The sequence below is a fragment of the Dermacentor silvarum genome, unplaced genomic scaffold (assembly GCF_013339745.2).
Source record: "Dermacentor silvarum isolate Dsil-2018 unplaced genomic scaffold, BIME_Dsil_1.4 Seq819, whole genome shotgun sequence".
Lineage (NCBI taxonomy): Eukaryota > Metazoa > Arthropoda > Arachnida > Ixodida > Ixodidae > Dermacentor > Dermacentor silvarum.
The window spans coordinates 1-21,150 of NW_023606825.1; the positions used below are offsets into that span (position 1 = coordinate 1).

The 21,150-nt window shown below is 42.3% G+C and overlaps 1 protein-coding gene across 1 annotated transcript; it reads left to right on the forward strand.

Annotated features, from left to right (window-relative positions):
* Positions 1 to 510: 510 nt before the first annotated feature.
* LOC119435669 (cerebellar degeneration-related protein 2-like) lies at positions 511 to 20,106 on the forward strand (the record flags this gene model as incomplete). The annotated part of the gene is made up of 4 exons (XM_037702408.1): positions 511 to 753; positions 3,006 to 3,128; positions 10,106 to 10,203; positions 17,576 to 20,106. Coding segments are annotated over 4 exons (1,410 nt in total), but the record flags the coding sequence as incomplete, so codon positions are not given.
* Positions 20,107 to 21,150: the final 1,044 nt, after the last annotated feature.

A 21,150-nucleotide genomic window follows, 5' to 3' on the forward strand; every position in this document is an offset into this window, starting at 1 on the left:
GAACCCTCATCGCCAGGCCTTGTGGTCAAGCATGGGAATAAAGAAAATGTATTGCAGAAGCCAAAGGGGAAAAGCATATACAGCAGAAGCGTGCCTATGTTGTTAACCGACACCTTGCTGGGCAGAGCATACGCATAGCGGTCCTTCTGGAACCTACTGTAAACAACCTTTACCATTATAGACTATTCACAAAACTGTAGAAACAATTTTGTATCATATGTTCGTTTGTCATTTTCAAAGCTGCCTTGTTCTAGCGCACTAAGTGGCTCCACGGCAGTGCGGAGTGTATTCCCGTGAAACTGCACAATGCAAAATTAGCGTTCAATTGGACGTTTATACATTGTTTAGGGTACATAAATTTAGAAGAAGAAAAAAAGAATTTTGCATCATGCCTTAGATTTCGCGCAATAAACTTCAGCAAAAACATTAAATTAATATATAAATTCCTACAAAAGATTGTTATGTTTTTTGTTTTGCGTATCCTGTTTGGTAGCTTCACTTTTGTTCTAACCTGCTCCTTCCGTGTCCTGCAGCCTCAGCACGAGCGTGGACGTGCTTGAGAAGAAGTGCGAAGAGCTCCAGGAGCTTGCTGACCACCTACGGCTCAGCCTGAGACCAAGGGATCAGCAAGAGGACACCGACGAACCTGTTACAGCCTGTCACCAGAACGAACCACTAGAGGACACACTCAGCACAGATCACATAGTGCCTTCAGGGAGCCCCAACGGAGACACTGATTTTCTTGGCTTTGAGGTATGGCACTCTTTATATCAAATAGACTCCTTATTTATCGGCAGAAGAGCAAGGATTAAAAAAAAAAAAAGCTGCTTTCTACTTTATTTTGCCTCTTCTTTTGTCGTGACCCACTCCTCCTTTGTTTTCTTGCTTCATACTCTGCGTATTGGCGAAATTTTTTAGCTGTTTTTGCTTCTGCTGGATATTTGTGTAATGCAGCTGAGACATTGTGCTTGTGATGCAGAAGCATTATCCCCTTCAGTCATGGTGTACACATTTATGGACGCGACTTATTTTTGCCATTTCTGTGCAGTTGTGGCAATAGGCCGCAAAAATTAAGCTTAGGGCACATTGAAGGTTCTGCTTCCCTCAAATGCCTTCATTTTACTTCTGAGGGAAATCTATCGCTACTGAAGGTCGCTTTGGAGAAGGCACTATGTGTTTGACGGGAGGTGTGATGTGGGGCATTTCTTTAGGAATTGCTAAATAATTTTTTTCTTTCAAGTAATGCTTGTAACCAATAATTCACTTGTGCACGTAATTTGTGCTAGCGATTCAATTCGTTTTTGTGAAAGAACGTGTCATTACTGAGTGCACAATAATTAGATACTTAATCACTTTGTAATTATGGTGACTTATCATAAAAGGGCAGAAAGATGCATTCTACCACCTTGACTTTCTCCTAAGGGAGTATGCAGTGCCTTGGCATAAAAGTATGTAATTTTCAAACATTTATCGATAGTCAATCATAATTTGTGACTGCAAGAGTTATGCATGTGTCATAATCTCACCGGCAAGCTGAGGGTTGCCTTTGAGAAGAGTGTGTTATCTTGTTTGAGTAGTCGGCTGTTTTTGGTGCACACATAACTGTAATACTTTGCACGTGGTATTCTCACCGCGATTTGTGTTTTGCAATGCCCAAATCTAAAGAGAGCCGCCCTTTGTGAACAGAAATGGCCCCCGAAGCAGCCTGGGTGGGATTCGTTTCTGCTTTTGAAACCATTGTCAGTTTACTGCAGTTTCCAGAGTTGGCTCCACTTGCCTACTTTGTGAAGGTTTGGCTTGATTAAACTTGCCCAACCCGGAAGTTTAATCAAGCCAAAAGCTGAGAGTGGACTTGAGCTAAACGTCTATGAAGAAGGTGGAAGATTTTGTTGCAACATTTTATGCAGCACAGTGACACATATTTGCATCTATAGGAAGCGTGTACTGTTTAACTTTAGAAACATGGTGAATAAACAAGTTTGTACTGTTGAAGCAGGCCATACCTGGCAACGATCACCAGGTGCATTACTTGCAAGAGTCATGAGTTAGCCTGGCCTTGTTGACTAACATAATGGACCATGTTACACACCTTTGGAAACAGAATTCAGACTCTAAAAGCATGCAAAATGTATTCATAGTACACATGGCTAGCCTAGCTAACTGTGAAATTAATACACTGCCTGCTATAAAATTGCCTTAACGTGCTTTTAGGCATGGAATTTTTTTTCTTTCAAGTAATGCTTGTAACCAATAATTCACTTGTGCACGTAATTTGTGCTAGCGATTCAATTCGTTTTTGTGAAAGAACGTGTCATTACTGAGTGCACAATAATTAGATACTTAATCACTTTGTAATTATGGTGACTTATTATAAAAGGGCAGAAAGATGCATTCTACCACCTTGACTTTCTCCTAAGGGAGTATGCAGTGCCTTGGCATAAAAGTATGTAATTTTCAAACATTTATCGATAGTCAATCATAATTTGTGAGTTTTCAGGGAGCCCCAACGGAGACACTGATTTTCTTGGCTTTGAGGTATGGCACTCTTTATATCAAATAGACTCCTTATTTATCGGCAGAAGAGCAAGGATTAAAAAAAAAAAGTGCCTAATATATAATGTTCCAAAAATTGCACCAACTTGCCTGTGATTGAGCCCTTTGGTATACTATTACTTGAGTATGGGTAGGCTGTAAATGACCCTATGATGATTTCAGTTAAAGTAGAGTCCATATGAGGTTATGTAGTGGAAAAGCTGTGCAAAATTTGTTACCAACTAAGTCTGAAAGTTCTGGAGCTGTGCTTCTGAGGAATTTTTAAGCATGGAGTTTCTAAGCATAGAGTACTCTCAAGTGTATGTTTTGGTGTCTGAATTAAGCCACTTTAGAAATCCAAGTGAACCTGGAAGTGGTACAAAGCATTGGAGTATTCTTGGAATTGTTTGCATCATAATTTATGCTGATAGTACCTGTAGCACACAAGGAGACAACCAACCCACTCTGTGCAGGAGAGCCCATTTGGTACAGAGTTGGTGCGTCTGCGCTGCTCTTTGTCACGGCTCAAGTGCCAGCTGTCCAAGGAACAAGATACTCGGGAGGAACTCCAGGCTGAGGTTGACAACCTGGTCCAGGTGGGTTATGGAGTCTGTGCGCTTATGGCTGTGCCAAAAAACAATATGTTAGGAAACTTTCTGGTTGTTTCACTTCTGTTGACAAAACTGCCGTGTGAAAGTACCTGCACAAGCCCATTCAGATCTCTCGACGTGAAAGCAACAATTGTGCCAATGGCATGAGTTTCCCCTTAATATTTTTCCACTACTGGTGTTGCGATGGCAATATGTTGAATTATAGGAAGGCTGCTGGAATATTCAGTTTGCTTTACATTTTAACACTGTGACAAATATGCAGTGTAATGTGCTTATACAACAGGCACTTGCAAGTGTGTCATTCTGTCCGTGCATTCTGCTTCTTTGTGGCCTAATATATAATGTTCCAAAAATTGCACCAACTTGCCTGTGAATGAGCCCTTTGGTATACTATTACTTGAGTATGGGTAGGCTGTAAATGACCCTATGATGATTTCAGTTAAAGTAGAGTCCATATGAGGTTATGTAGTGGAAAAGCTGTGCAAAATTTGTTACCAACTAAGTCTGAAAGTTCTGGAGCTGTGCTTCTGAGACATTCAAAAACTTAGTCACTGCAAGAATGTCAGGGCATCTTGTGAAAAATAGCCACTGGAGATATTTTTGAGCGCACCACTTATCTTTGAAGGGGAACCTTTGCAGTATATATGTTGGCATGTTGTCTGTTTACATTCTTCAAGTCTCACATTCTTGGCTCCATATAGTGATGTGCACTTGCCTTCAATTTGTGCTCATTCTATTTACCAACTTAATAAGGCATAATTGTGAAGATGACACCTGTACTTCGTCTTCATAGGTCAAGCTGAGAAGATAGTTTTGGTGGGCTAGCTGGTTAGTCATTGTTGTAGAAGTAGCGCACTTGCAGACACATATACAAGTACTAAAATATACAAACATGAGCAATGGCATTTGCTCAGTGCTTGCGTTTTTTCTTTCTTTTAGCGTTCATGCATATGCAGGCGCACCGCTTTTACTACAAACATCATAGGTCAAGGTCAGCAGTATAATTGTAGCCACTCTAAGGAAGGCAAAATAGATTTTATACACTGCCAGCTATTAAGAAACTGAGTAGACATTTTCGAGTTACTCGCATGACAAAAGAAATACACAACTAATACAAACACATCTAGGGAGTCTGAACACCCCCCCTCCCTCCTGGGCCCCAGCAGTGTGGCTCGATGGCAGGTTTTAAGTTCGTTGGCAATAAGACTGTGTTCCAAAGGTGAATGCAGCGCATCCTTGAAAGGCAACTGCAGTATGAGTAGTGTGCTTTCACCATTTGTAGAGCTCCCTTGTCAGAGAAGCGGCTTTTAATGTGCTTATTTCTTTATTTTCATACGCAGATGTGGGGGCTCCTGGTAAGCTCGGGGCATATTTTAATGCTTCCCATGCAAAGAATGTCTTCTTGTGGTCGCGTCTGTGATGGCCAGATGGGCAGCTATCTAACACGGCTCCAGTGTAGCGTGATATCCTGCATAGAAGCTGCAATTGGAACTTTTCTTGGGCCAGTCGGCGTACGGCAAATAACAGCGTTGTAAAAAAAAAGAAAAGAAAAAGATAAGAATGAGGTGCTGACTAGACAAAATGAGCACTACTTCCAACATGAGGTTTGTTTGGAGGCACCCTACACTTTATTTCAAACACACCATGCAAAAGTTTGATATAATTTCTCAGTTTACAGTGACATTACAAAAGTCAGCAGCCAAATCATTCAACCATCTTAGTCTGTCATCGCAGTGCACCAGCAAGAAAAAAAGCAAGATGGAAAGAAACACACGGTCAACGTCAACACAAGTGCTTACTCTCAAATTGAGCTTTAATCAGGAACCCATGTCAACCCACCAGCTTTCAGTACTTCTGTAGGTGACCTCTTCATACTGCTCTGCTTGAAGTTGTTTTTGTCAAGTATGCTGCATTTAGTCCAGTTTTTGTCCCAGTTAAGGGTGGACAAGGTATTGTTCGGACTACCTGCTTTTCCATCTCTGTTGCAGACAATGTTTAGTGCAATGGCACCTCAGAATTTCTGTGCATGCATCAAATATTAACCCCCGTATTCTCAAACACTGCTCGACTCGAAGCTCTTCCTCCACTCCACTGAGTTGATCATAACGCTGCCGCTTGGCTGAACAAGATGGTATGCTTCCAGGCGCGGATACAGGGGGGATGTCCGGATGTCCTGACACCCCCCTCAGATTGCTGCATCGCCTCCTCGCTGACAGGGGGATGGCCCTGTCGCAAAAAAAAAAATATGGCCACCAGCATTCTTCAAAAGTATTTTTCGCGAGTACTAGTGGTATCAGCCATGTAGAAGTAAAGCTAGCTCGCTCACAAGCTTAGTTGTATTCCGTAGGAGTGTGGTGTCGGGAAGTTGCCGTAGTTATTTTTTCTCATGAACACCTTGGACCTCCTGGCGCCTGCCGTGCCTTACTCGTCCCGTCGGTGGCGTCGAATGAACAAGGGGACGTCCCTTTTGCCAAGCACGCCAAGGTCCGCTCGAGCGCCTTCGCGCCTGATTAACTTAGTTTCCCCTTGGGGTGTCAACGGTTGCCTCATTGGCTGTCATCGGTTCCGCGACCAACCCGCTTAATGAAAGAGGTCTCTCGCTGAAGTGTTCATATATAAATAATAACAACTAACAGCTAAACTAAGAACTACGCATATGCAACTTTTCTTTAACCGTAGCACTCATTGTGATCACAGTTACACGTTGACAATATCCAGCACGAGCACAGTGCCGTTCGTACGCTACAAGTTTTTCATTGTAACTTCGCAGTTTTATTGTCCTACATTAAGCATAGGAGGCTCAAGCCCGCCGGATCCGTTTATCTGAGTGGGCGTTCTCGCGGAGCGGGGCGAAGCCTAGAGCCGCGGCTGCGAAGTGGGGGAGCGTGACGTCAGCGGCCAACGCCAGTGCGCGGGCCTAGGATGGCGTCGCGTGGTTAGAGAAACTGGAGCAGATGCGCGCCTTGTGTAAAAGGATGACGTCGCGTGGGAAACAAAACATGAAGACGCTGGCTCGCGCTCTCGGCTACTACGCCACATCGTTATTCTTGTAGGTGGCGTCGTGAGTCTTCATACGCGGTGATTCGCATATCGTAAACAACCAGCGTAGTGGTTGCTGCGTTGGAGTGGAGCGTTACGCCCGTATTCAAGAACGTTCCTCTAGTCAACACACCACCACGACTCAAGAGAGAAGATGGCACCGCCATCCCTCCACAGAAGTGGTCACTGAGCTTCATGATCATTCACGGGAATTCTTAGGAATTGTCGCGTCTTTATCAGTCGAGAAGCGACGCTGTGCTCAACAAGGAAGAGTGTTGTAAGAGCTTCGAGTCGAGGGCTGTTTGAGAATATGGGAGTTAGTCCTCCAAAGCAAACGAAGGTGTCTCAGCCGAACACAAAGAATCTCCTTAAGGAAATCAAGGTGTCCCAACAGAACTCCAAAGACGGACCCGTGCTTACGCATTCATAACGAACCTGCAAAAGATCATCCCAAATTTTATTTTAAGAAACAATACAGGCTAGATATACCGGGTGTTCAAAATTAGGCTTATTGGCTTTCTTAAAATTATGCACTGGGAGGCACATGCAGACCACCTACGCAAATCAGTTATGTGGCCAGGCGGACGCAAAGTGAGATGATAATTATCGCTGTCAGCAGCCCAATTAACCAAACTTGAATAATTAACTTTTTATTGACTGCAGTAAGTGTGTATGTTTGTATTCAAAAGTTAGACGCAGTCGTGTTTCTACACAGTTTCACTTGGAAGAATTCTTCTAGCATGTCTTTGCTCCGAGATATCCAATTCCAAATTTTAATTGTCGTTCGCATGATTACGCATGCAAGAGAGTGAGGATCGGCACAAAGCTCCTCCCTGATGTCACGCGGCTGTTGCGTGCGGCGTTTAGTCTGACAACGGGGCGGAGGCATTGGCAAAGATCATAACTGTCCACCTTCCCCTCACGGCTGGCGAAATGAAAAAAAAAAATCTAAGAACCCGTAACCACTGTCGTAACACGCGACCGCGCAGCCAGTAAAGATGGCGGCAGCTGCCATGCGGAGATAATGGCGCGAGCGGAGAAGCCAGAGGGCAGTACGCGTGCGTACGCGGTCGTCTAGTCACCATTGGTAATGGCGACTAGACGACCGGGCATGGTCCTTGTCTGGGCTACGTAAATAAAGAGACTGCTGATTTCCAAGTATTGTTAGTTTTATTGAAATCAAGAGCAACAACTGCACCATCAACAGCAGAAACCTTTTTAGCTATGCTAACGAATATTTCATACTGCCGCTTTAAATTTGGTGTTGTCATGCAGAAATCGCATGACAACATTCCACCCATCAAGATGTCAATGCCCTAAAAATGTCCAAAACACCTCCCTTCCACAGCAACGAAAAGCATAAACCGCTCTCGCGTCAACTCGATTATTCTGCGCAATACGACAATTGAAATTTGGAGTCGGATATCTCGGAGCACGGACACGCTAGAATAATTCTTCCGACTGATACTGTTTAGAAACACGACTGTCTCTAAGTTTTCAATAGAAACATACCCACTTACTGCCGTCAACCAAAAATAATTGTTAAATTTTAGTTAATTGGGCTGCTCACAGCGATAATTATCATCTCACTTTGTGCCCCCTTAGCCACATAACTTATTTGCACAGGTGGTCTTCGCGTGCCTCCCAGTGCCTAATTTTAAGAAAACCATAAAGCTTAGTTTTGAACACCTTGTATTATCAGGCGCAGCCGCCAAGCACATGGTTGTATTGGGTAACGTCCTTTTCCTATAAGCTCGGAGAAACCGATACCTGGCTTTGCTACAGGTCTTCTCCCTCTTTCTGGGGTAATACGTGCCAAAACCAATTCTGATTATGAGGCACGCCGTAGTGGAAGGCTCCGGATTAATTTTGACCACCTGGGGTTCTTTAACCTGCACTACAACGCAAGAACACGGGCGTTTTTGCATTTCGCCTCCATCGAAATGCGGCTGCCGCGGCCGGGATTTGATCCCGCAATCGCGTGCTCAACGCCTGAGCTGACTGAGCCATCACGGAGGGCTACAGGTGTTGCTCTAGCCGTGTAATACGCGGGTTTATCGTGAGCAAAAACGGTAAATTTCGGTAAATAAGAAAGGCTACTATCATCATCATCATCATCATTGACAGAAGCTGACCCCCCCTCAGAAAAAACCTGGATCCGCCCCTGTATGCTTCTCAAGAATTACCATGAAATGTTTTTGAAGCACAGTGACCACTTTTGTCGAGAGGTGGCACTGTTACCGACTTTCTCAAGTTGGGCTGGAGCATTGAGTGGAAGAACATTCTAGAATACAGGGGGGGAGAGTGTGGTGTGTATATGGGTGTAATGCACAAAATAGTCACGATAAGTACGGGTTGGTCAACACAAGTGCTGCTGACCAGAGCACAGTGGCAAGAGCGCTGTGCAGGCTGAGCTATGAAGGCTTTACAGTTTCACTAATGCTCATAAACACCTGTCTGTGCTTACTTTCATTCTATGTTGTGAGATGCAATGTGTTTATATAGTGAAGTGATAATACAGTGGCCTGTTGAGGAGCTACACCATGGCATGGTGAAGCATGCTAGGCTAGCTGTGAGAAGTCAGACTCCTTGCAAAGCCAGTTGGTTATTGATTGGCGATATAGACAGATCACGTCCAATAAATTGAACGGCAGATAGCACAAAGGGTTGATGAACATTGCTGGAACTATAAAGCTCTCTTCACATTTTTCTCAAGCACATTAGCACCACCACCTGGAGCTGCACAGTGCTCTGGCCATGGCTCATATGTTGCTTTGAGATTGTAAAATTCAATCATATTATTTTCTTATTTTTGAACAAGGTGGATCTGAATTATTCAGACAGACAAATATTTGACGGACATTGAAAATGTTCTTAGCATTATCAAAAGCCCAACATATTCAGCATACATATTTGGCCCTGTGTGTTTGATACCCATCGTACACCCTACCCATAGGAAATATTTGGCAGGGCATGTTGCTGTAGTGTTACCTTCAAATTACTTCACTTCTTGAACCAGCTACAACATTGCGGCGTTTGTGCCATGAGCACGCACAGTAGAGTAAGCAGCCTGTGCTGCCAAATTTGCCAGCTGAGGAATATGGCCTTGTGTCTTGGATAAAAAAAATGAATTGCCTTGTAATATTTCGGGCTGCCTGTTTTTCTTGAGAAACTAAGGTTGGTTGTTTCGAATGTAGGATAATGATACTGCTTTAGAATGTTAATGTTACAACTAGCATGACCCCTTTGAATACAGAGTGTGAGCAGGCACTACAAACCTTACGAATTTTGAAAAACTGTTGAGATGTATCAAAGAGACTGTTTTTGTTAACTAAATCACTTTTGCATACGTACCTGCTAGCTCTCCCAAATTTTTCGCAAAGTTTACAAATTTGGGATTGTTTTACAATTTTATGAATAATGCATTAGATTTTTATGAGATTCCTTTAGCAAAATAAGTTTCACTCGTGATTCTCCAAACCTCCCATTGGAACTCTTTTGATGGTGAGAGGATGTGAGAAGGCTAGTTGCTTCGAGCAAGTTTATACACACAAGTTCTCAAAACAGGCAAAATTGGCAACAGCAAGGTCACTGAAAAAGCCACTGTGATCTAAAAGCATTGAGTTTCATGTCAGAATTTGCTGTGCCAAGTTTCTTGCTGCTTGTTTGCTGTGTCTAAATGTAAATCATCTTTAATAAAGTTCATATGTATCCTCTGAACAAACTTTAAAAAAGAATGAAGGACTATTCCTCACCTCTTTCCATAAAATTTTACGTAATCTAAAGTTCACAAGTTGGCAGGTATGGTTTTACTTGTAAATCTCACTTTGAAAGTAAAGTATGAGTCATGTCTTTTGTCTCCATTCTGTACCTGAGTGACTGTGAAGCAAGCTGACGTTTTATTCGTTCTTGACAACCTGCAGGAAAACATGCGGCTACAAGAGGAAGTGCTAGCATCTCAAGAAAGGGAGCACCAGTGTCTTAACCTCCAGATGGAGATGGATATCCTTGAAGATGACAAGCAAGTGTTAATTCTGTTATTTTTATGGCGTCTGCCTCAACTCACTGGAAACAGTGCCTTCGTAACCCAAACAAGGTTTTTTGCAGTGCAGGTCAGAAGTAGAGTGTAATCATCAGAACCATTTGTCTGAACTGCAAAATTTACATTTGTGTCTAAAGTTCAGTGAGGAAGCAAACATTGATGTTAGACACATAATACATCTTCCGCATTTAATTTCAACACGAATCCTTACTAACTTTGATCAGTTCACTCTTCTTACTAAGCATGCTTTATGTTGGACCTTGGGTCAAACAAGGACAACGTGACGTTGCTCCATTAATTTTCTGCCTTTCGTGAAACTTTTGTGGTAGACTCCATCCACACATTGCTTTAGAGCTTAATGCTTTAATGCTTATCTTTTTTACTGAACAAATCTGACTGTAATCACCTGAAAAAAGGCTCTATGTTGATTCACATGATGTTATCACTCTCACTGTGCATGCAGTTAAAATTACATAATCAAACCTTTACAGGTTACATGAGCAAACTCTGGTATGAAATAAATAAGCAGAACGAACTAAAAAACGGAACTTTGCAGTAGCATGTTGAATAGGGCTGTTTGGTACATTATGGAACTTGAAGGTAACAGCGCTAAAAAACAGAACAATGACGACATAAGACAAACACAATTCTGACTAACAATAAATTTTTATTGCATGTCGACATCAATATATACTGGAAATACATACAATATAAGGGAAAACAAACAACCAAGAACATAAGATATCACCAGTAACAGCGCAGTGCCCCGTGCTGAACAACTACATAATTTCGTTGTGGAGTAGCAATAGTGAATGCATGTTGACATAATTTTCACCACTTTTATGGATGGTGAACGCTTAAAAAATTTTTGCATTCACATTGTTTTGGTATTTTGTTTAGGCATTTGTTGTTTAAGTATTTTGTAGGTGTCGTTTAGGTATTTACTTGGGGTGTGCGAATAGTGACTTTTGAGACTGAATCGAATACCAAACGAATAGTGCCAGGAGCGAATCGAATTGAATATCAAATAGTCTTCAAATAAGGAACCATCGTTATCACAATTGTTATAAAATGATGTTCACATCCTAGTATTCTCAAAGCTAACAAGTTTCTGTCATTACATAGTACGTTATGAAGCGTTGTTTATTAAAAGCACCAATGGAGCATTAGGAGCAAACAAGTAGTTTCATCGTACGCACAGCACTCTTCAGAGAGTGCGAATGATCGCTGTATATATAGCCTTTAAAGTATGCGACATAGCCTGCTAAGCGACGAGAACTTGCGTAGTTCTCATGTCTTATGTCTATATTGTGCTGGCGGGGGTGAAAATTTACCCTTTGCTCCAATTTTATGTTTAATTGGCCGCAGTTGCCGTTTTCAAATATTCAAAAGGTATTTAAAAAATATTTACATTTAGAATAGTGACTATTCGATTCGTTATTCGAAAGTTGAGAATATTCGCACACCCCTAGTGTTTACCTAAAGCTGCGCGCACTCGGCAAGCATGAGCTTACAGTTACATTTCTTATAATATTCGACTAGATGGCTGCTAAATCGACCATTTAACGAGTTTGCATGCTCTCGAAGTCTATCATTAATACATCAGTCCACCTGGCTGATGTAGCCATGCCCACAGGAAAGTGGTATTTGTAAGATCACAGCACTCAGACATTCGACAAATTGTTGCACGTGCTTCGCAGCAGGGTTTTGCACTATCTCGGTTGACTCTCTTGTAAATTGCAGGAAGCTTGTTGCATGCATTAAAGATGATTCGTACTTTGGCTTTATGTGCCACTTTTTTCAAGTTAAGCAAGACCTTGAGATGTCAATATAAGGAATGACAGCAGTGCTTGTAGTATACTGACCCTTCTTTTCCTTCCTATCATTTTTTGTAATTTCAAGGCTACCAGCAAATTTTCAGCGACACGGAACAGCAAGTTTTAGTTTTGTATACTAATCCTAACGAACCCGACAATCACAAACTCTTTGATAAGATTTTTGCCGTGTTTTGGTCTGAAATGATGCAACTAATTCTCACGTCTGAAGTTCCCTATGACCTAAGACATGCAATTACATTTTAGCAGTGACCACATGTGCTGGCAATACGTTCTTGAAGGGACTCGTTCTTTGAAGAGGGCCTACTTTCTGATACGTAGCACACTCCTTGTTAGTAAAAGTTGGCATTGCAAACTCATGTCTATGGGCAGTGCTTTCAAGATATTTCAATCACCAAGTCAATGCCAGCTTCCAAATTTAAGGGCAAAGGCTACGTCAGGCAGCTTTTCCATTGAGACTGAGAAGCACCGCTGTCATTCCTTATATATTCACATCACAAAGTCTCATGTGACTTGAAAAAAGTAGCACGAAAAGCCGGAGCATGAAGCACCTTTAAGAGGAATCTTTAGCTCGGGCCCAACTCCGATGCCGCCTATTCAAATACATGTAAAACACAGAAATGCTCTTCTGAGATAATCCTTGGACCGATCTTAATGAAATTCGTTGCATTTCAGAGGGAAAGGTTGTATTCAAGTGACTGTTGGAAACGGAATTTTGGTTTAGGTCCTGAATAATAAAAAGCATTTGCCGAAAATCGGTGAGATTGAAAAAAAATAGAAGCATGATTTTTAAGAATCTGTAATTCCCCACCAAGAACACATATCGCAGAACATTCAAAGTGGCGAAATTTGGTGTATTAATTTATATCTTGCATGAATTTTTTACAATGTTAAAGGAGGTTTGCATGAGTCCTACTCACATATTATTGCTGTAATTAGGAGCCATGTATGATAGATAAATTTTGTCCTCTTTAGATGTACTAGTATTAAATGCAATTTACAGAATTTGGTATAATTTTTCATTGCTGAGTTACACACTTGTAAGCTTGATACTTTTCTGGTCTAAAGATTTGCAATTCTCAGCAATAAAAAAATATCGATGGCGTAAATAAAAAAAATTAGCAGTGGCTTAGCTCGGCTATGCCAGGATATACGTAGCGTTAGATAGTTGGGCACGTCGCTCAGCCTCTTGGTGATGCCACTTTGCTAGATGTTCCTCCCTTTGCTCCGGTGTCTCCGCAGCATGTTTAGCCTTCTTCTGCTCGTTCTTCCTACGCTCAACCGCTAATTGCCAGGCAACTACTTCGGGATATGATGAGTTAAGCTTCTACGCTCTTCTGCGCTGCTGAGCAGCAATTTCGCTCTCCTTCTCCATGGCTATACCACACTGGCAAGCGCCCCGCTATATGTATACCCCCACTGGTACCTCTGCGCATGCGCACAAAATGAGAGGCGCTATCAAGCGGGACCGGCGCAGCGTCAGACTTGGCTACTGCGCAACGGAGGCGCACAGCTGGGCACGCACCGGCGCCAGTGCGTCTGCCGCGGCTATGATGTCACTCCTCTGAAACACGCAGACCGGTGAGGCCCGCGCGGCGGCGGCTCCGGTGTGCCAGCTGTGCGCCGTGTGACATCACTGCTCCTCGCACATGCGCAGCACGGCTCTCCAGGAGCCACGCAAAACTGCTCAGTGCCAGTGTAGCTCACGCTACAAAATCCACTTTCAACAGTCACTAGATTTTAACTTTTTCTTTTAAATACACCAAGTCTCATCAAACTTCGTGCAGGCATTGCCTAGAAAAACGATTGCTCCCATCCTATGGATTTAGATAGGAGCCCCCCGAGCTAAAGCTTCCTTTTAATGTAAGCAACAAGCTTTCTGACTTTTGCAAGAAAGTCATCAGAAATCATGCAATATGACACTGTAAAAACAAACTTGCGCAATAATTCATTAAATGTGAAATGCTGTTTATCTACTTAATATCACTTGCCTACAGGCATTGCTTGATCGGCCAGACAGGTCGATGTATTAATGATAGACTTCGAGAGCATGCATACTCAATAAAAGGTTTGTTTTGCAGCTATCTAGCCGAACACTACAAGAAATGTAACTGTAAACCTGTGCTTACTGAGTGTGCAGCTTTAGGAAAATACCTTGAATAACACGAACGCGAAGTATTTGAAGCCTTTGCCATTAATAAAAGTGGTGAAAGTTGTGTCGGCGTGCATTTGCTATCACTACAACTCCACAACAAAATTATGTACCTATCCATCAGCATTGCAATGTTAACTGTGATATCTGATGTCCTTGTTTGTTTGTTTTCCCTTCTAGTGATGTACTTCCAGTACATAATGACGTCGACACGCAATAAAATTTCCTTGTTAGTCAGCGCTGTGTTTGTCTCCTCTCGTCATTCCCCTGTTTGTTAGTGCTGTAACTTCAAGGGAAGTTTGGTTTCTTGAATCACATCAAAATTTACTTCATCCTATCTGATAATTAATTATATCTGTGTTTGATATATCGACGTTCAATCACTATACCAATTTCTATACATGCTGCAGGAAGCCAATAAGTTTGGTGAAAATATTGCTTGCTCTTTCTATAAATTTCTTGACCGCCATGCCACTTTTAATGTTCATTTGACAGGCAATGAAAAGTTGTTGCTTTTGGACGTATATTTCATGACATGTCATGATTAACTAGTGAGTCTAGCAGGACCAAATACATCCTCAATGATTTTATTATTGTTCACTCTGACTTTGGTAAACTAAATTTTGAAAGCCTATCTTGAAAGTTCAATGGCTTCAGCGTTGCATTTATGATCCTGAGTCCATCTTCTGACCTTGAGTCTGCTGAAGTTGTGCTGCCTCCTTTATAGTGGACAGTGTTGTCATCACTAAAGTTGGTTTTTTCTTCTAGCCTGTGCTTTCCCATGTTCCAGTACTGTTTGCATGTACTGTCTGTATAAATTCGAACTTGAACAACTTTAAACAACTCGAATATGGTGTTGCATTTCCAGGTTCATTTGAATTTGTAACTGTGGCTTAATTCTGGCTCCAAAATGTTCATTTAAGACTATTGCATGCTTCAAAACTGGTCAGAGAGTGATTACACGTCATGCTTCCTTGTAATAACATGGAACAGGGCTTCTGACCAGATATTTTCTCTTCACAATTCAAGTTATGCTGATGGCACCTTGGACTTATGTGCTCGCAATGTGGAATTATCTCCATGTAGGCTGAGGTGTCATTCCCACCATTGGCTGTCTATTTTTAATTGTAATTTGTATGTGCACTTCGTTGGGTCATATTTTTATTGGTTAAGTAAAACATACATAAAAGGTTATGTGGTCTGCTGAGCATCGTGTTAAGTGAAGGTAACCATGAGCTTTGTTGAAAATGAGCTAAAGTAAGCTAACAGCTGCTGTGAATCTCATTAGAAAATAACCAGGAAAATCTTGTGCTTAGTAGGAAAGTGGTGGCATCTACTGACAGTAAACAATACCATCGCTTGAATGCCGTGGACTGCTGGTGCTGCGACAGCCCTTCATTCTGCGACATGATTTTGAAGGTCATGTCAACACCAAAGCTCAGTGTGATGGCGAAGAGAACATTGCAAGCATACCTTTACATCAGTGCAGCTTCCAGTGCAGTGAGGATGACAATAATGGAAGAGAACCTTGCAAAGTCCTGGCATGGGTGATGTTTGCCTGCTGACAATTCCATTTGTATGAGGTGCATTCAAAAATATTTGAAGGAAAGGAGGCATAATGCACACCTTTCTTGCAAAACTGCTTTTAGTATGCTGAAATATTATCACCAAGCATAAATAATTGTAGTGGCATGATGGCACAACTACTTCTGAATACAGGGCCCCACAGAGTTGTCATACTTTTCTATAGTGGGAGGTTTGATTCTGTTACTTCTGTATAACGTGATGTTTTTTGTTTAGCGCACAATTTATCAGAACCATTTATTAATATAAATCGAAGCTACAAACATTGAACCTGAATATTTTAAATTATTAATTTAATGAGTACGAAAATGTCTTTGAAAGATATTGTGGAAGAGATGCAAGCACTGCTCACCCGCATAAGGACCCCACTTTAAAGCACTTTCAATATAGCAAGCATGACCCTTTCCTCTGTACTTTTGGTGCCAACACAACCTTCTGTGCTGGTATGGCACACATGTGCACCTAAAGGGGTATTGACATGATATTTTTAAATAGAAATTTCTCACATTAAATGAAGGTCCTGGACCTCTAAGCTTTGAAAAATATAGTGGCAAGCCTCAGAGTGCCGTTATTAATTGACTATAACAGGTGGTGTCCAGATCCACGCCCCAGTGGTTGCGCCCTCTGGATAAAAATGTGGATCCTAAAGGCTATGCTTTCCCTGGTTACAAACGTCAGAAGCGATTGTGGGAGCTAGAGATATGTCATAGACGTCGGGCATTGAAATGTTTGGGTACTCGATCCAGCTTGCTTGGTCATCCCTATGGTGCCACATTGGTCATCACAATGAGTAACAGCATACGAGGTGACCGACTGAGCAAGCTGGAGCGAGTGTGAAAACATTGCAATGTCCTGCTCCCACATGACTACATACAGTTTCATGATGCAGTGCCCTCCTGGGAAATTAAATCGAAACTGGCTGTAGAAAAGCTATTATATTACATTATTTATGCTGCTCTGACGCTTCTCACTATTTTTTTAGGGTCTCACCATCATCATCATCATCATCAGCCTATATTTATGTTCACTGCAGGACGAAGGCCTCTCCCTGCAATCTCCAATTACCCCTGTCTTGTGCTAGCTGATTCCAACTTACGCCTAAGGTTTATCATTGTTCAAATGCAACTGTACTGTGTGGTGGGCCCTTGATGCAAATTAAACACTTGGTAGACAAAGCTATATCGAACTGTAATAGACATTCGCAAAACAATAGGATGAAGAATAATAATACATATGACAATACTTTCATTTTCCTAAGCATTAAGCTTCATTTTCCAAAATATAATTTCTCGAAACCTAAGTATATTGTAGCCAATGTTAGCCATCGGCAAGAAAGACTGTGTCATGAATTGTGCTCATGCATACAAAAAATGAGAAATTCACAGGAAGATGGAGGCATGAAGTGAATAACAGTGGCCAGCCAAGGAATGTCAGTGGAGTTAACAAGGGAAATTTTGTCTTTATAGGAAAGTGGTGGCATCTAGTGACGGTGAACAATACCAATGGTTCAATGTTGTGGCCCAGTAGTGCTGCACCAGCCCTTCATCGTGCCATACAATGTCTCATCCATACATTGTCATCAGTATTCTTACTGACATTAAAAATATTTTGAGGTTAATAAGTGCATATGTTAGTGGAATTAGGTGCATGTAAATGGCACACAGGGTTCACATAGCACCTTGATTGCAGAACTTCTGGTTATATTATGCAGAGCCCTTTTTGGAGTGCAAACACAGTTGAAATGTTATGGTTTGCTGACACTAGCACTTCTCTCGTGCAGGCGCCTGTGCTCAAACTGCAGGCTGCTAAACAGGCTGGACCGCTGCGAGGAGCCTGAGGAAGAGCTTGCAGAACTCGACCACTTTTCCATGGTTCAACTTAAAGACGGCCTTGTGGTTTACGGGGACCAAGACAGCTTACCCGATGTTGTTGATTCACGACCTGTCACGCAGAGCCAAGATGCCGAAAGTCAGGTGTCACTACTGAGCGAACTGGATGCGCAGTACCGCCTCCTTATTGACAAATACGAAGCACTGCTAGACGCACGATGCCGGTCGCTGGGTTTGGATGGGCCTGTCACCGAAACCACCTGGGCTGGCACCAAGTCTGCCAGTCCCATCTCGGCTGTGAAGAAGAACGACTACCCATCACTTTCAACAGGAAGTGATGCAGAGTCAGCAGAATCTGGCGAGGCATCACTCTCCTCTGGCTTCTCGGAAATGACTACAGAGCGAGTATTCACCGACCAGGCTGTTCAAACTGACACAGCATCAGCTGAGGCGAGAAGGCAGTTGGCTTTAGATTTAACTGCAATTAAGAACCAAGGTTGCAGTGACCCACTGGGGCAGCATTTTTCACACAGCCCGCCAGAATATAAAAAGTTGTTCGCTGAGATCTTTGCCGTGCTGAAGCGGACAGTGACGGATGGGGCCATCGTAGAAAAGGCCGACTTGTCACCCGCTGCAGAAACGGCGATAGTGACTTCCTGTTGCAAGGCGGCTGCAGCTGCTAGATCTTCGAGCCCGAAAGCAAGCCACACACCACCACCACGCAAGTTGAACACCCACTTGGACATTAGCAAACTGTGTGACGTGGCACCAGGGCCTGCCTGCCCAACAGAGGAGGTCAAGTATCGTCTACCAGGTGGCATCACCTATGCCGAAGCGGTTCGAAGGGGTCGGCTACTGCGCAAGGCGACTACAGAGCGCAGAACAGCGAGGAAGTGAAAATGTGGGACTTTGCAGTGCTGCTTCAAAAAGGATTTGTGAGGGCGGCTGTCTTTTAAATCATTACGTTTTTTAGCTCTCAGGACGAGAAATCACAGTGAGAAGAGAAAGAACATATTGCGCGGGCACAGGTCCGAAATTAAGTTTTGGTCAACCAACAAGGTGACCACAATGAATGGATTGAAGCATTCGACACAGAAAAGTGAAGCATAATGCTTTGTAGATAGTGTCTTCACATGTGTTTTAATGATAGGCCCTTTATAAGAAAATGTGAAAAGTAATTTACTATTTTATTTGCGTAGCACACCTCAACATTGTTACAGTTAAAATGGATACGGTGAACATTGTTGTGTGCAATGTGAAGAATATCACTCAACCTTACGTCTGAGTTTGTTATTACTAAGTCATAGTCGTGTACCATTGTGTACATAGATTTCTTAAAGTGCGCAGCCCACTGTAAGAACTTCAGGCAGGACTCTCGTGCTTATCTTTACATTCTTAATACAGGGGATAAAAGGTTACTGTGCACCACAGATATCTACCCTGAGTCAGCCATAGGCATTGGCCAGCAAACATATAAATGACGAGCTCATTTCACGGTTAGTTTTTAACTCTCGCATGTGGGACACGAAACAACATTGATTTCATGGTTACCCATAACCTTCTTTCTCACTGCACCGGTGATTACAGGAATGACATCATGAGTGGCGAAGAGGCTGCAGCTTTTGTACTCAACTTTCCTCAGGCATTTATGTATGCTACCTTTACTTTTGCTGCTTCTCCTCTTCTTTATGGCTGCACTGTGCTATGTTAGTCATTTTGGCATTTCTTTTGCTCAAAAATGTTGCACGAAAGGGGTCATGCTGCATGATGACTTTGATACTCTTTCATTAATTTACAAGTGGTAACATTCGCATTTAAGTGAAAGGTTTGAGGGCAGCTTGTTCATTTCAGATTCTTGATATATGAAGTTCAATCTTGAATCATCTACAGCAGACTCGTTGAACATCTCAGACAGCAATTACTGCCATTTGACTTGTTTGCTGGCTGCTTTGAAGTCTTAAACACTCATATTTACACGAGTTCAGGGAATCTCTTGTGGCAACACATGTTGGGGCTGAACTGCAATGCATTCCATGTTGATGTTCTAGGGCGAGCACCTGTGGCTAGGATGTTATGATTGTTAATTCCTAAGGCACAGGTATTTTAAATAAATCAAGGCACCAAAAGTAGTATTATGTGGCTGACATATTTGCCACCTTTTTTGACCATGTGAAACACTGGTTGCTGTTTGTGTACATAAAGCAAAAAAGGCGTTTGTATGTTCATGGAAACAACAATGGGAACATGTATGTGTAAATATAGTAGGTTTGCAAATGCTTTTAAAAAGTCCCAGAGTGCCAATGCAGGATATGTCAAGCATACTTTTGTTTGATGCAAAGTTGAAATGTGCGCATTATATCGAAGTTCTACTTTTGTCATTGTTTCAAAGCATATCCACCTTTTTTTAAGGTGCAGGAATCGGACTTGTACAAACACATGTAAACCTTGTAAATCTCGAAAATAAAGCTGTACAACATTTTAATTTGCAGTTGACGCATTTCCAGCATCCAGACAGTAGAAAAATCTGCCAACCACATTGGCCTTCAATTATTGTGCGCTGGCATTTCTTATGCAAAAAAGGATGCATCCAATTTTAACTCGCATAATTAAGTAAGAAAGCAAAGTAAGCTAAATAACATGAAAGCAAAAAATCGGCGGACCTCATACGTATGGATGAATTGGTGATAAGTGAAGCCTTCTGTGATGTTTACAGAAATGTTAACGCAAATGTTACGTAAATGTAACGATAATGATGCAAATGCAGTGCTGTTTTGTACAAATGCAAAACAATCATGTAAATGCAACGCAACGACAGAAATGGTCAAGACAGAGGTGGCGTCGATATCAATGTGACATGGATGCACATTCAATTTATTAGCAATTGCTCACATTCTGGGCCACACTTCGCATCATAAGAAGCAAAGAAAGCCTTGTTTTAAGAAAATTAGCAGTTGCACCCAAAGGCAAAGCATTGAAAGCGATAACAAGGTTTAACATTGTGCTTGAATTCCTCACATGGTTGTTCTAACAATACCTGAATGCAATATTGTGTGACGTAGTGCAAGTGACAACTGCTGTGCAGCAGGAACAGCTAAAGCCCCTATATAAAAAAGTAGCGTCACGCTTTGAAGAATGCCGCCGCCTCCTCGCACACCCTGTCCGAGGCCGACGCCGCGTTGGTATTGGCCTAATGACATCACGTGGACCGCCGAGCCGCCGGACGCTGGCTGCGTTTGTTTACGATCACGCTCCGTCGCCATTTTCGCTTGATAAGCGTCTACCGACTGGCGAGGAGCGCACGTTGGTACCGTTGCTCTTCCTTGTTGTTAAGTTGAGAATGCGTTAAACTAAGTTTTGTGGCAAGTGCGACGTCGCTTCAAGGCATTTTCCATAACCATGGCTTGCTGCGCCTTTGGATGCCAAAATACTTCTAGCAAAGGCAAGCGACTCTTCTCGATACCGTCCGGTAAGCGCGACGGGTTAAGAAGAAAGACGTGGATTCATCGAATTGGCAGGAAGAACTTCA